At 46.6% G+C, this 12500-nt stretch overlaps 2 protein-coding genes across 3 annotated transcripts in view; both read right to left on the minus strand.

The window, feature by feature from the left end:
- Positions 1-2892, minus strand: part of prrt2 (proline-rich transmembrane protein 2) — a 12024-nt gene extending 9132 nt beyond the window's left edge. Inside the window, exons 1-3 of the mRNA XM_042087228.1 lie at positions 2590-2892; positions 1168-1444; positions 999-1043 (exon numbers count right to left, since the gene is read on the minus strand). Of these exons, the coding sequence (XP_041943162.1) occupies positions 999-1043; positions 1168-1336 (214 nt within the window). The 5' untranslated portion in view covers positions 1337-1444; positions 2590-2892. The remainder of the gene's footprint in view (positions 1-998; positions 1044-1167; positions 1445-2589) is intronic.
- A 635-nt stretch (positions 2893-3527) lies between these two features.
- Positions 3528-12500, minus strand: part of kif22 (kinesin family member 22) — a 19281-nt gene continuing 10308 nt past the window's right edge. Inside the window, exons 10-14 of one of the 2 annotated variants that reach the window (XR_006030912.1) lie at positions 8314-8393; positions 5440-5664; positions 4387-4446; positions 3870-3975; positions 3528-3835 (exon numbers count right to left, since the gene is read on the minus strand). Coding sequence is in view for 1 of the 2 variants with exons in the window: in XM_042087221.1 (XP_041943155.1) it covers positions 3946-3975; positions 4387-4446; positions 5440-5664; positions 8314-8393 (395 nt within the window). In the remaining variant the exon portion in view is untranslated. Of the gene's footprint in view, positions 3976-4386; positions 4447-5439; positions 5665-8313; positions 8394-12500 lie in introns of both variants that reach the window. The other variant, XM_042087221.1, reaches the window with a different exon arrangement.

Raw genomic sequence — 12500 nt, forward strand, 5'->3', positions numbered from 1 at the left:
GAGCGAGCGGCGAAGGGCACCAAAAACTGGGGCAGTGTAACAAGGTGAGATCGGACGACACACACACACACACACACACACACACACACACACACACACACACACACACACTCTAGAACAGCCCTCCCAGCGGAACACAGGAATACGCTTCCAGACTAAACAAGCAATGACACACACACACAGACACACAGAGACAGACATACACAGACAGACACACTCACACACACTCACACACACACACACACTCACACACACATACACACACACACACACACACACCCCCACTCTCCCCCTCATTTGCGTTTCCCAATAATGAATAAATAAACCAAGTCATTAACTAATGGAGGCGTGCTGCATGTGGCCATGTGGCCATGCGTGCGTGCGTGCGTGCGTGCGCTGCAGTCCTCTCCCTGGGCCCTGATGGGGGAGGGGGGGCCGTGAACGGGCTAATTAGCCTGATGAGTTTGCTGCTGTCTGTCTGCCTGCCTGCCTGTGGTGCTGCTGACCAGCCTTCAAACTCTCCTCCATTCCTCCCTCCATCCTTCCCCCTCTCCCTCCCTCCTCCCTCCATCCTCTCCTCCCCTCCTCCTCTCCTCCTCTTCTGCTAATCCTGCACTTCCTTCAGAGGGCAGTCAGCAGTCAGCTGCTTTACTTTACTTGAGCGTCGGTGGCTCAAAGAGCAGGGCCGTGATGGCAGTGCTGTCATTGGCTAACGGACGCAAAGCCGGAGCGAAGTTCGTTCATCCTCTCACCTGACTTGAAAGTTCTCTGCACTCGTTCACCCTCTCACTGCACTCATTTCACTCAGCAGTTCTCTGCACTCATTCACCCTCTCACTGCACTCGTTCACTCAGCAGTTCTCTGCACTCGTTCACCCTCTCACTTGACTCTCTCTCGTGTCCCCCTCACTCATTCACTCAGCCGTTCGTGACTGACTCAGAGACACTGACTCAGAGACAGAGGCTCAGAGACAGAGAGGCTCAGAGAGGCACACTTACATTTCAGAGACTCACTCCTCTTCTTCTTCAGTCCTCCTGTCCCACCTAGAGGAAAAAAAAAAATTCTGCAGTTAGAACTGCTAGTACACGGAGGAGCTATACTCGTGTCATGTGAGAGGGACATCAGAACTCAGAGAGAACCGTTGGGGGGGGGGGGGGGGTTCTTTACCGTTCTCCGCCTTGTCTTTGACCACCACCACCACCTCCGAGGACACGTGCTGCTGGGGGAGCGACAGCGGCCGTAGGCATGGGAACGAGTCCGTCTCCGAGGGTGGAGGCTGCATCGTCACGGCGACGGGGGTCTCCCCAGCGCTGGCTGGATGCTGGTCCATATCCATGGAGACCGTGCTGGGCTCAGTGGTTGTCTCCGTGGCTCCAGTGTGCTAGGTGACCACCAGACAGGCTTCCTCTCTCTCCCAGAGACTCTGGCAGGGCTGCTTAGTATTCTAAAGTGTCATTGCAGAAGAAGAGGGGTTTTTTTTTTTACGTAGGGCACAAATCAATACGTTCATCTGATTAAAAATGGGTTTCTGGGGGGATGGAGTTTGGGTATAATTTTCCAGAGTGTCATGCTCACACGCGCCTGGTCTGGTAAACATCTTTCTCTCACACACACACACACAATCTCCTCTTCAGCCACCTTCATAAATCCCACCTGGCTTTCATCAGGGGAGTGTGACACTGATGAGGAGAGTGGGAGATTGGTTCACTGGATCTGGGAGACGCGAGTGAGGGGGACACAGAAAGCCGGATGATGAACCCATCTCTTTGAGGTAGAGGTGTGTGTGTGTGAATGAAGTATATGAAATTAAAGTGCAGAAGGATGACCTCGCTATGGACCAGCACGGATTTCCATTTCAAAGTAGCCGTATTGAGGAGGCCATGGCTTTGCACGCTCCCCCAACTCCCCCCACTTCGGTCCCAGCGAGCAGCCTTATGCTAATGCATCACACACACAAAGCCGCTCAGCTCGCTCACCCGCTCTACACACAAGCATATGGCTGAAAATAACACATACTGGCGGCAACTACTCTGGGATGGGTGCTGAACAGAAGGGCAAAGCCACAGGGAAGAACAGACATATGGACAAAGAGAAAGAGAGAGAAAGAGAGAGAGGCTAAAAGGGTGAACAGGAAATAAAAGATGAAAGGGTTAAAACATGAAAAATGTCAACATCCAAATAGGGTTCTGCTAATAAACCTGTTTCAAGAAAACAGAAATGTTGTATTAAGACGTTGCCTCTACGATGGTTTGTTGAAGAACTCAGGTAGCCTAATACCTCGACCCATAACAAAGCACGCTCACAGGTTAGGTTCCATGACTGGTCGCACGCACAAACACACCTTGCCTGTTCCAAATAAGGTTAAAGGAATTCGCATGCACAGAAGGCTGTCAGCGCAGCGGGTCTTCCGGATTGCAATTCGAGATGACAATTAATTAATTTACCTTCAGCCGTCAACATAAGGGATGCACAAAGGAAGGGAGTTGAGACCGATTCACAGGTGCATTTTATTTGCATAAAAACAATTTTGCCTGAATACATACGCAATTCTGCAAGCATATCCTGATGCTACTCTTTTGATCAACCTACCTTCTCTGAAGAAACCGCTTCAAAAATGGAAATTGTACGTGCGCCTAAAAAATCGCGTGCAGGTCCTTTGTTCGGTCAGGGGAAAGAGGCAGGATGAGATCCCGAGCATCGGCTGCCGCGCTCTGGCTCCCTCTCTCATGCACTCACTCCATCCCAAAGTGTCTCGCTGGGGGCGGAGAGGGTGTAATAGGATGGAAGCGAGAGATGGGAAATCGGGGGAGGGGGTCCAATGCGTGAAACGAATAGCCTAGACCCAAATACGCGCAGTGAGAGGACAAAACGCGTGCGTGCCGTCAACGACCACAACAACACATGCGGCGACAACAGAGCTACTGATAATTAATGCTCGATTCGGAGCTAGAGGCGAAGAGGGCAAAAGGCACTTGAATCAAATTAATAGATTATCACTGACGGGCGTAAGTCGTGCAGAAATGACACAAGCACCCATTAGGCGATATACACACAGCGAAAGAGACCGTGGCAGAACGCTTGTAAGGTGGTAAAATGGTGATATAAATTCTAAATATTTAAATTAATTCTAAAAATGGGTCAGTGGGAGTTCTGCTTCCTCCGCCCGGCCAGGTGGGGTATAAAACGCCGGACCCGATATCTGTGCTGTATCGCTGTCCGTGGACATTAAACTCGGCGCAGTGCAGGAATTTGGGCCAAAAGCTCGTTAGCGCTCCAGTGCGTGCGTGCGAAGGCATTTAATCAGCAATGGAACAGCGCCCCCTGTCGAGATAATGAGGTCCTTACAAAAACAGCACTTCTAAAGCATAGACTGTATAAATAAGGTTGACCGCTGCCCTGCTTGCTATTTACACTGGAGACGCATTGTAACACGTACAATTCAGTATTTCACCATTTTAATTTGTACTGCATCATCTACTAGTATTATCTATTAACTAACAGAAGAATCCACATGAGCAATAAGCAAAGCTGGTTCATGGATTTTATTTTACAACATTGTGTTTAGTGTTGGCTAAACAATGATTTAATGTTGCAGTTCTGGTAATGTTTTACCTGCTCAGTCACAGAAATAGAAGTCAGAACACAATGCCGGGAGTCAAAGCAAACAGGTGCTTCAGGGCATAGGCCAAGTTTTAATAAAAACAGTTATTCATAATGTACAAGGACTTTTCAAAGATAAAATAAAATTAAAAGGTTTAAAAAAAGTTGGGCAACAGGAGAGTCAATCATGGGCAGACACACAAGCAGGCATTCACACACACACACACACACACACCTTCCCGCAGGCATTCACACACCTTCCCTCAGACATCACACACACCTTCACTCACAGACATGCACACGCATTCACTCAGACATGCACACACACATTTTTTGCAGAAGTCATCATTTCCCAATGGAGCTGAGAATATTGGCCTGTTGAGACAGAAACACAAACGCATTAACAGAGCAGAGCAACCCTGTAACACAGCCCCTACTGGTCTTCCCTATGTGCCATTGACACTAAAGACAGTAGGTTAGGCTAGTGGTGCCATTGACACTAAAGACAGTAGGTTAGGCTAGTGGTGCTCTTCCCTAAGTGCCACTGACGCTGAAGACAGTAGGTTAGGCTAGTGGTGCTTTGTTTAGACTTTCTTGCGAAAGCTGTCTCCTGACAGTTGAAGCAGCACAGCTTTAAAAGGAGTTAATCACCAGATTCACAGCCGATCAGGAGAGTAGTGAGGCCTACGGTGTGCCTTACGCATTAACATCAGTGCTATGCTGAGGCACTTATATGTACCCAAATGCCAGTAGGCCTATTCATCACCAAGCCTTGCTCAGACTCACCGTGAAAAATGAGGAAAACCTTTTGGCAGTGATGCCCTCAATCTTTTTCAGGTCTTCCACCTGAGAGGGAGAGATTGCAGGAGAGAAAGGCGTGTTTAACATGCCGTTAGGTGGTGTTTAACATAGTGGTGTTTAACATGGTGTAAGGTGGTGTTTAACATGGTGTAAGGTGGTGTTTAAGTAAGGGATAATGGACGACATAGTTGTCTGTTCACAGAAGTTAACACACAGTCGAGGTTGTAAAACGGCCCCGAAGCGGAGTGCATTAACATCACTAAAACTTGTCTTGTTTCTAGTACTTTCTTCCAACACATATCAACTAATTTCTCAACTTGCAGGACAAACTGCCGTTACTAGTTCTAAATGGATGGTTGCTACGGCCAAAGGCCAGTCGTTAGTTCTATCTCTCCCGTTGTCAAGCGGGCGTATCCCAAGATTCTGATGAACTTTACCTTTGAAACATCGCTATTTTACTTAGCCTGCGGTCATCCATCTAGCTAAAAGCCACCTCCGTCATATGCTACAATGTCGCCATGTTCTGAACGTCTGCATTTTACAGCTCGGCAACGTGACAGTTCATTTAGACTTCACAACGAGTTTGGCAAATTAATATACAAGTGTTATACGGACAAAAAAATGGATCTACTTCATAGGTGTGCAAATAACATACGGTTAATGGTCGTTCTAAATTACGTAGGACAATGGGAAATTCAATCAAGCAGTGGAATAACGGTATAAGGAGGTGTTTATAACGGTATAAATGTGGAATAACGGTATAAGGTGGTGTGTATAACGGTATAAATAATGGTATAAGGAGGTGTTTAACATGGTGGTGTTTAACCCTGTGAGACCACTCTGTCTGACCAGATGGTCACCTGTAACAGGTCACCTGAGCTGGTCTCACCAGGGTGGCAGGCTACTCATCTACATGTGGGTTGTGTGGTGTGTGTCCTTTATGTAGCTCAGTAAATAAGACCGTTAGAATCAGACAAATTAAATCACCACAGGTCAGAACCTAACGCGGGTGCCCATGGGCACGTGCCACGGTCTCACCTGGGCGAAGGGGCCGTTGATCTCTCTCCAGCCCAGGATGAGCTTGGCCTTCTTGTCCCCGATGAGCTGCAGCCCCTTGAGCTCGCGCAGGGAGCCGCTGTTGAGCGTGGCCAAGATCTTCTGGCGGGACTGCTCCAGCAGGGACGCGTCCAGGCGCGACTCCCAGTCCGTCGCCCCGTCACAGCACAACACGTCCACGCCCACGTTCTCCTTCCCCTCCGAGACCTGAGGAGGCAGCAAGCGCAGGGTCAGAGAGGAGAGGAGGTGGGGTAGGACAGAGGAGAGGAGGTGGGGTAGGACGAGGAGAGAGGAGGTGGGGTAGGACAGAGGAGAGGAGGTGGGGTAGGACAAGGAGAGGAGGTGGGGTAGGACAGAGGAGAGGAGGTGGGGTAAGACAGAGGAGAGGAGGGCGGGGTAAGACAGAGGAGATGAGGTGGGTAGGGCAGAGGAGAGGGTGGGGTAGGACTAGGAGAGGTGGGGTAGGACTAGGAGAGAGGAGAAGAGGTGGACAGAGGAGAGGAGGTGGGGTAGGACGAGGAGAGGAGGTGGGGTAGGACGAGGAGAGGAGGTGGGGTAGGACAGAGGAGAGGGTGGCGGGGTAAGACAGAGGAGAGGAGGGCGGGGTAGGGCAGAGGAGATGAGGTGGGTAGGACGAGGAGAGAGAAGAGGTGGATAGAGGAGAGGAGGTGGGGTAGGACGCACAAAGAGACAGGCACTTCAGCTCTGATGCAAGGTCTGATAGGAGACAGTTAGGCCTATAGCATTTGAACAAAAATAAATCTGTTTGGAACCTGAAAAGTTGGTTTGGATCAAAAAATGTGCCCTTTTTCCTGCGAATAAGAGTGGGCGTGGACAGGATAGGACGCATGGATGAAGGCATCTACGCTCAGAGAGGACAGGACGCATGGATGAAGGCTTCTACGCTCAGAGATGACCGGACAGGACGCATGGATGAAGGCACCTACGCTCGGAGAGGACAGGACGCATGGATGAAGGCACCTACGCTCGGAGAGGACAGGACAGGACGCAGAGATGAAGGCTTCTATGCTCGGAGAGGACAGGACAGGTCACAGGTAGTGTTAATTTTGTCACCTATTTTTAATTTAGTCATAGTCTTAGTCTTGTGACGAAATGTCCTTTTTAGTCTGTCATATTTAGTCATTCAAATATCATTTTTGTTAGTCAAGTTTTAGTCGACTAAAATTCTCGTCATTTTAGTCTAGTTTTAGTCAAAAGAAAACTAAAGGTATCTTAGTCTTAGTGAGTTTTAGTCAACACATTTTAGTCTTTTTTTTTTTATAACAAATTATTTCTGATTACCATTTGAGTCAAATAGTGTCACACATCTCAATTTTCCAATAATATTGTGTGTCCACAGGGCTACTCGTCTGTTATAATTACTCATTCTGATTTTTTGTCAGTCAGTATGTTTACATGCACAGGTAAGTCGAGCTACAGTTATAGCTCGGCTGGGATTTGACAATAGACAGTAAAAGATTTGACTGGACCACGGTCATATTCGTAGACCAGTGTTTCTCAAAGTGTGGTCCGGGGATCACTGGTGGTCCGCAAGCCATCCCAAGTGGTCCGCGAGCAGATGTGGTAAAATATAATATAGATGAGTTGTTTGCCAAATAACTTGTAGTTAAATCCAAACAGTTCTGCAACACTGTCTATGTAAGATATGCCAGTTTAAATCATACAGAATGAATCCTCTGACACAATAAGCAAAGTGCAAAGACAATAAGCAAGGTGGTTCAGTGAGTAGGCCTATAGACTAATTATAGGCTACTGTTGAAGTAGGTCTAATCTTTTTTTTTTTTTTTTTAGCTAGGGTTAGTTAAGTGGTCCTGAAACTGAAATAGTTTGAGAAACACTGTCGTAGGCCAAACTATTCATGTTTTACTCCGCCTCGCTAGATGGCGATATGCGCCCAAACACAACACATTCCCCAAACAGACTCTCCATCTTAGCCATAGCTAACTTGCTAGCGAACTTTCTATATTAGCTTACTTGCTAGCAAACTTTGCAACATTTTCGTATGGACATTCTGGGGGATGTTAATTTGTATGAGAGAAGCGTCAACTTCTGGGTATGTAGTATTGTTGCATAAAGCTTAGGTAGTTAGCTTGCTAACTCTGGCAGAAATCTCCAGTGTTCTTGTTCCATGTAGTATCGTGTTGCAGCCACAGGGTTGCAGCAGCAGCACGTAGACTAGCCTACAGGAAAGCTGTTGCGTATGAACTCATTCGGAATATTTTGAAAACGTAACAGCTAGATATTCTGTCTTCTCATTTTGTAGACGAACATGAAGGGAGATTTTATCTTAGTTTTTATTTCATGCAAAACATTTTAGTCTCGTCTTTTTTCGTCAACAATAATGCCTCTTAAGATAGTCTTAGTGTTTCAGGACATTACTGACGTCTCGTCATCGTCTCGTCTTAGTCATGAAAAAAAAGGTCGTTGACGAACATATTTCCTCTCGTCTCGTCTGACGAAATTAACACTAGTCACAGGGATGAAGGCATCTACTCTCGGAGAGGACAGGTCAGGTCACAGGGATGAAGGCACCTACGCTCGGAACTTCTGGTTTACTGAACACTAGTCTTTCTGGAGCACAAGCAGCTTAAATGTAACGTTGATTTGGTGACATGTGAGCCACATGCAGCTTCTGTGTATATGAGGCAGACAGACAGACAGCACAAAGGGCTCAGGAGCATCAGAGAAGCTGCACTCAGTTAACGTGGCACAGGCAAGCATCAAACACCGCTCCAACAGCCCTGACTTACACCCTGGGAGGGAACGTGCGTGCGCGTGCGCACAGACACACACACACACACACAGACAGGGAAGCAGAGTGGAGTGCGCACTGACCTCACTGTGCTTCTTCTTCTTGTCGAGAGAGAGGGATGGTTTACACACCACTGCACACTGTTGGATCTGCACCTGTGACACTGAGAGACAGAGTGTGTGTGTGTGTGTGTGTGTGTGTGTGTGTGTGGACAGAGAAAGGGAGGGAGAAGGAATTCATAAATACAAGTACTGAATTATTTATAGCTTTTCCCGAAGCTCAGGGGCCACCTCTGCACAGCCTAGGTACGGTGGCGTGGACACTGTCTGTGTGTGTGTGTGGTCTCCTGTGACCATGCCTACTCATTCCTAAGCTAGTGCTCTGAAGCAAAGAGCTGATTCATGGACAGTGAAGCACTAAGTGGGCATAATGGACTTCAATCTGCTACAGTAAAGAACTCACACACACACAAACGACTGCAAACACACACACACACAGCTCCAAACATAGACCACACACACTGCTGCAAACTAAATGAGACACACACACACACACACACACAAAGCATCAGGCTCCTTTTGCATTTAACCCCTTCAGAGGACAGAGTCCATTTCAGTTGCTCATGTCCTCAGGAGGGCTCATGGCCACAGCCACAGCCACGTGTGCCACTCCTACACCAATACAAATCTGCAGTATGGTCATAAGTATAGTATGTATATATACACTCTTTTGATCAGTCTCTCTCTCTATTTATCCCAATCCGTGAGTTAGTGAAACACACTCGGCACACAGTGAACACACAGTGAGGTGAAGCACACACTAATCCCGGCGCAGTGAGCTGCCTGCAACAACAGCGGCGCTCGGGGAGCAGTGAGGGGTTAGGTGCCTTGCTCAAGGGCATTTCAGCCGTGCCTACTGGTCGGGGAACCGGCAACCCTCCGGTTACAAGTCGGAAGCGCTAACCAGTAGGCCACGGCTGCCCCACAATTTAATACAGGACAGGAGCTGATGTATTTAATACAGCAGTGTCTCCCATACATTGACTTATTTGTGGCAGCCCATCACAATATCAACATTGACCACCACACAATGATTTTCCAGGTTGTACTAAATTGTGCTTAAAGGGATATTCCACCATTTGGGGAAACACACAATTGTGTTTTACCTTTCCCCAGTTCATCCAGCCGTTCTCGGAGTCTGACAGTAACACTTGTAGCTCCAGCTCATCGAATCAGATTAGACCGTTAGCTTATAGGAGAGATGCTAACGGTCTAATCTGATTCAATGAGCTGGAGCTAAAAGTGCTACTGTCAGACTCCGAGAACGGCTGGATGAACAGGGGAAAGGTAAAACTCAATTGTTTAACTCAAGGGGAGGTGGAAAACGAGTGTATTTCCCCAAATGGTGGAATATCCCTTTAAATCTGGTTAGCATCATAACCACGCTGCGCTAATTTGCTAAAAACTGTTATATTCACGTTAATTCTGCAAACCTACCACCACAAATAGAATTCAATTCTGTGGGAAACGCTGTACAGTCAGCATTAGGTGCAGGACAATATCCTGTGTGTTAAACCGGTTCACCTTATGCATTCATACATCACATAGGGTGAAATATACAGCTCAAAAGCACTGGAGAGTACCGCTCTCTATTGGGACAGTGCTATGGAGGCACGTCCCATTCGGACATTGAATCTGCTCTCTAGACGGTGTAAGGGCACGGCAGACGTGTCCCACGGGAGAGTGTGTGTGCACCTGCATGTGCTCTCCCTAGTGAAGTCCCACATGGCACGGGAAGAGCCAGTAGGATTGTTGCAGGAGAAAAATGCCATCAGCACCAGCTACCAAATCCAGGCCTACCACTCAGAGAACAGGATCTGCTTAGATGCTGTGAGGTGGACAGTTCTTGTTTGAAATGAGACGCTGCAGTACACAGGGTATCTGCACATTTTCCAAGTGCAAATTTAAAGACTTTTAAGACCTTTTCAAGACATCTAAATGCAAAAATTAAGACTATATCATAGCAAAAAGATATATACGACAACTATATACGACAACTTAAAACTGTTTTATGCAATAGCTTTTTTTTCTACTAATTTTAACCCCTACCCCATTTTGGATGTCTACAGAAGTTACCAAATATATTTTGGCGAAAGAAAAATAATTGTGTGTGAATTACCTTCACAGCTATAAATGCCCAATTTTAGGGTCTGGGCTGCTTGCTTTTCAAAGTTAGACTAAGCTATTTAAATATTTTAATAGGCCTACTTTATATAATTTACTATGTGCATCTATTGTCCCATATGCAGCACAGCAAATTAAAGTTAATCCACTACATTTTGCATACCAGTTGTATCTAAACCAACCAAAGCTTGACTGAAACATTGTAAAACCATTGACTTGTTTTAAATGAATTAAGAGTCCTCCTTGCATGATCCTGCTGAAAAACTGCTGGTTTCATCTCAAGCACGCACGTATTATGAACGCACGTTTTTTTTTTTTTTTTTTTTTTTTTTAATGTAGCCAGTCACCGACATTCAAAAATGATGGTTATATTTCACAACTTTTGCGAAGTAGGCCTACTGGGAAACGCACGCAAGCAAGCTGCTGACAGATATTACAGGTATTATAACTTAGACAGATAATTTCTTCCCTAGGCTAGGCCAGGAACACATGCTGGAAAGGTGCAAACAGATCAACTTAACATGTGCAGTATTTCCTCCTGATTGCGAAAACGTTTTCTTTTTCTGTCAGTCCGTGGTTCCTTCATAAATTGCGCAGCAAATTATCAGACGAGTGACAGAAGCACTGCGCATAATTTGACCAGCAGTCTTCGCATCCATAGTTTGTGAAACGATGCTGCGTCTGAGCAAAGATTCTAGATGCCCAGCACAACTCCAAAAAGGAGGATAAATGAGCATCCGGCTTGAGGCTGCGCCGGAGAGGGCTTTAAAAATCCATATGTCCGGCCTAAATTCGAACGTATGGCCAACCTATCGCTAACTGGCTTACCAACTCTTTCTCCCGCTCACATAGGTTACCTGCATAACCTCTCTCGATCAGGCCTCGGCTACACCACGAAAACATCAGGCATATTTGTACATACTGTATTATTACCGTTTTCACACCTTTCCACTTTTACAATTGCGTTTTAAATACGCTAAACCGCTCTCTTGAAGCTCACTCGCTGGCGGCCCCATACGCAAATTTAATACCTCCCTTTCGAAAATTCAAGACATCCCAGACAATTTAAGACTTTTTAAGGCCTTAAAAACCGAGAGTTGTATTTAAGACTTAAGACTTCAGGATCAGCGGGAACCCTGAGTACAGGATCTGCCGAGATGCTGTGAGGTGGTCAGTTCTCGTTTGAAATGAGACGCTGCAATACTGTGTTCACGTCGGCCAAGAGAGGGACGGAGAGCAGGGAGACACTGACTCTCTACGCTGAAATATTAATCAGAAAAATCCCTGACAAAGACAAAGAGCGAAAGAGGGTGGGTGGGTGGGTGTGTGTGCGCGCGCGTGTGCGTGTGTGTGTGTGTGAGAGAGAGAGAGAGAGAGACCTATGCATGCTGTAAGTGCCTGTGAGTGTGTAGTGTGCGTGAAGTCTAAGGGTGTCACGAACATCGATAAAAACGACATCAATCTTGAAATTCTAAATCAAAAGGTAGAATGGACAATGCAACACCACACCGCCAATATCACGTCCAGCATACACGCCAAGAGGGAAAGAACTCGAAAAAAAAAACTCGAAATCCCTCTTGGTTCTCTGATATCTCTGGTGTGATAATATTTTCATTTCATTTGTCAGTTAACACTAACTTTGCAAGTACAGTTCTAGATAGAATCCAAAATCACTTTATGGCATAAAATGCACCAATAGTAATATGATTGTGTGTTATTTAATCTCACCGTGTCCACATCTATGTTTATGTCTATTCGGTTTAGTAGCTCACGGTAGGAAGGGTTTCAAAATAATTGCGGTAAATAAAAAAAATAAACAAACAAAACAGACATAGAATCCTGACTTTAAAAACAAAAATTCAATCGAATCGAGGATATATCCACGGTACAGACTGCTCTACTAGTGTGTGTGTGTGGTACCCTGTAGAGGAGGGACCACTGCTTGCTGCCGCTTGGGCCTGGCGCATGAGGGTGTGTGTGTGTGTGGTACCCTGTAGAGGCGGGACCACTGCTTGCTGCCTCTTGGGCCTGGCGCATGAGGGTGTGTGTGTGTGTGTGTGTGTGTGTGTGTGTGTGTGTGTGTGTGT

Source organism: Alosa sapidissima, chromosome 3 (assembly GCF_018492685.1).
Source record: "Alosa sapidissima isolate fAloSap1 chromosome 3, fAloSap1.pri, whole genome shotgun sequence".
NCBI lineage: Eukaryota > Metazoa > Chordata > Actinopteri > Clupeiformes > Clupeidae > Alosa > Alosa sapidissima.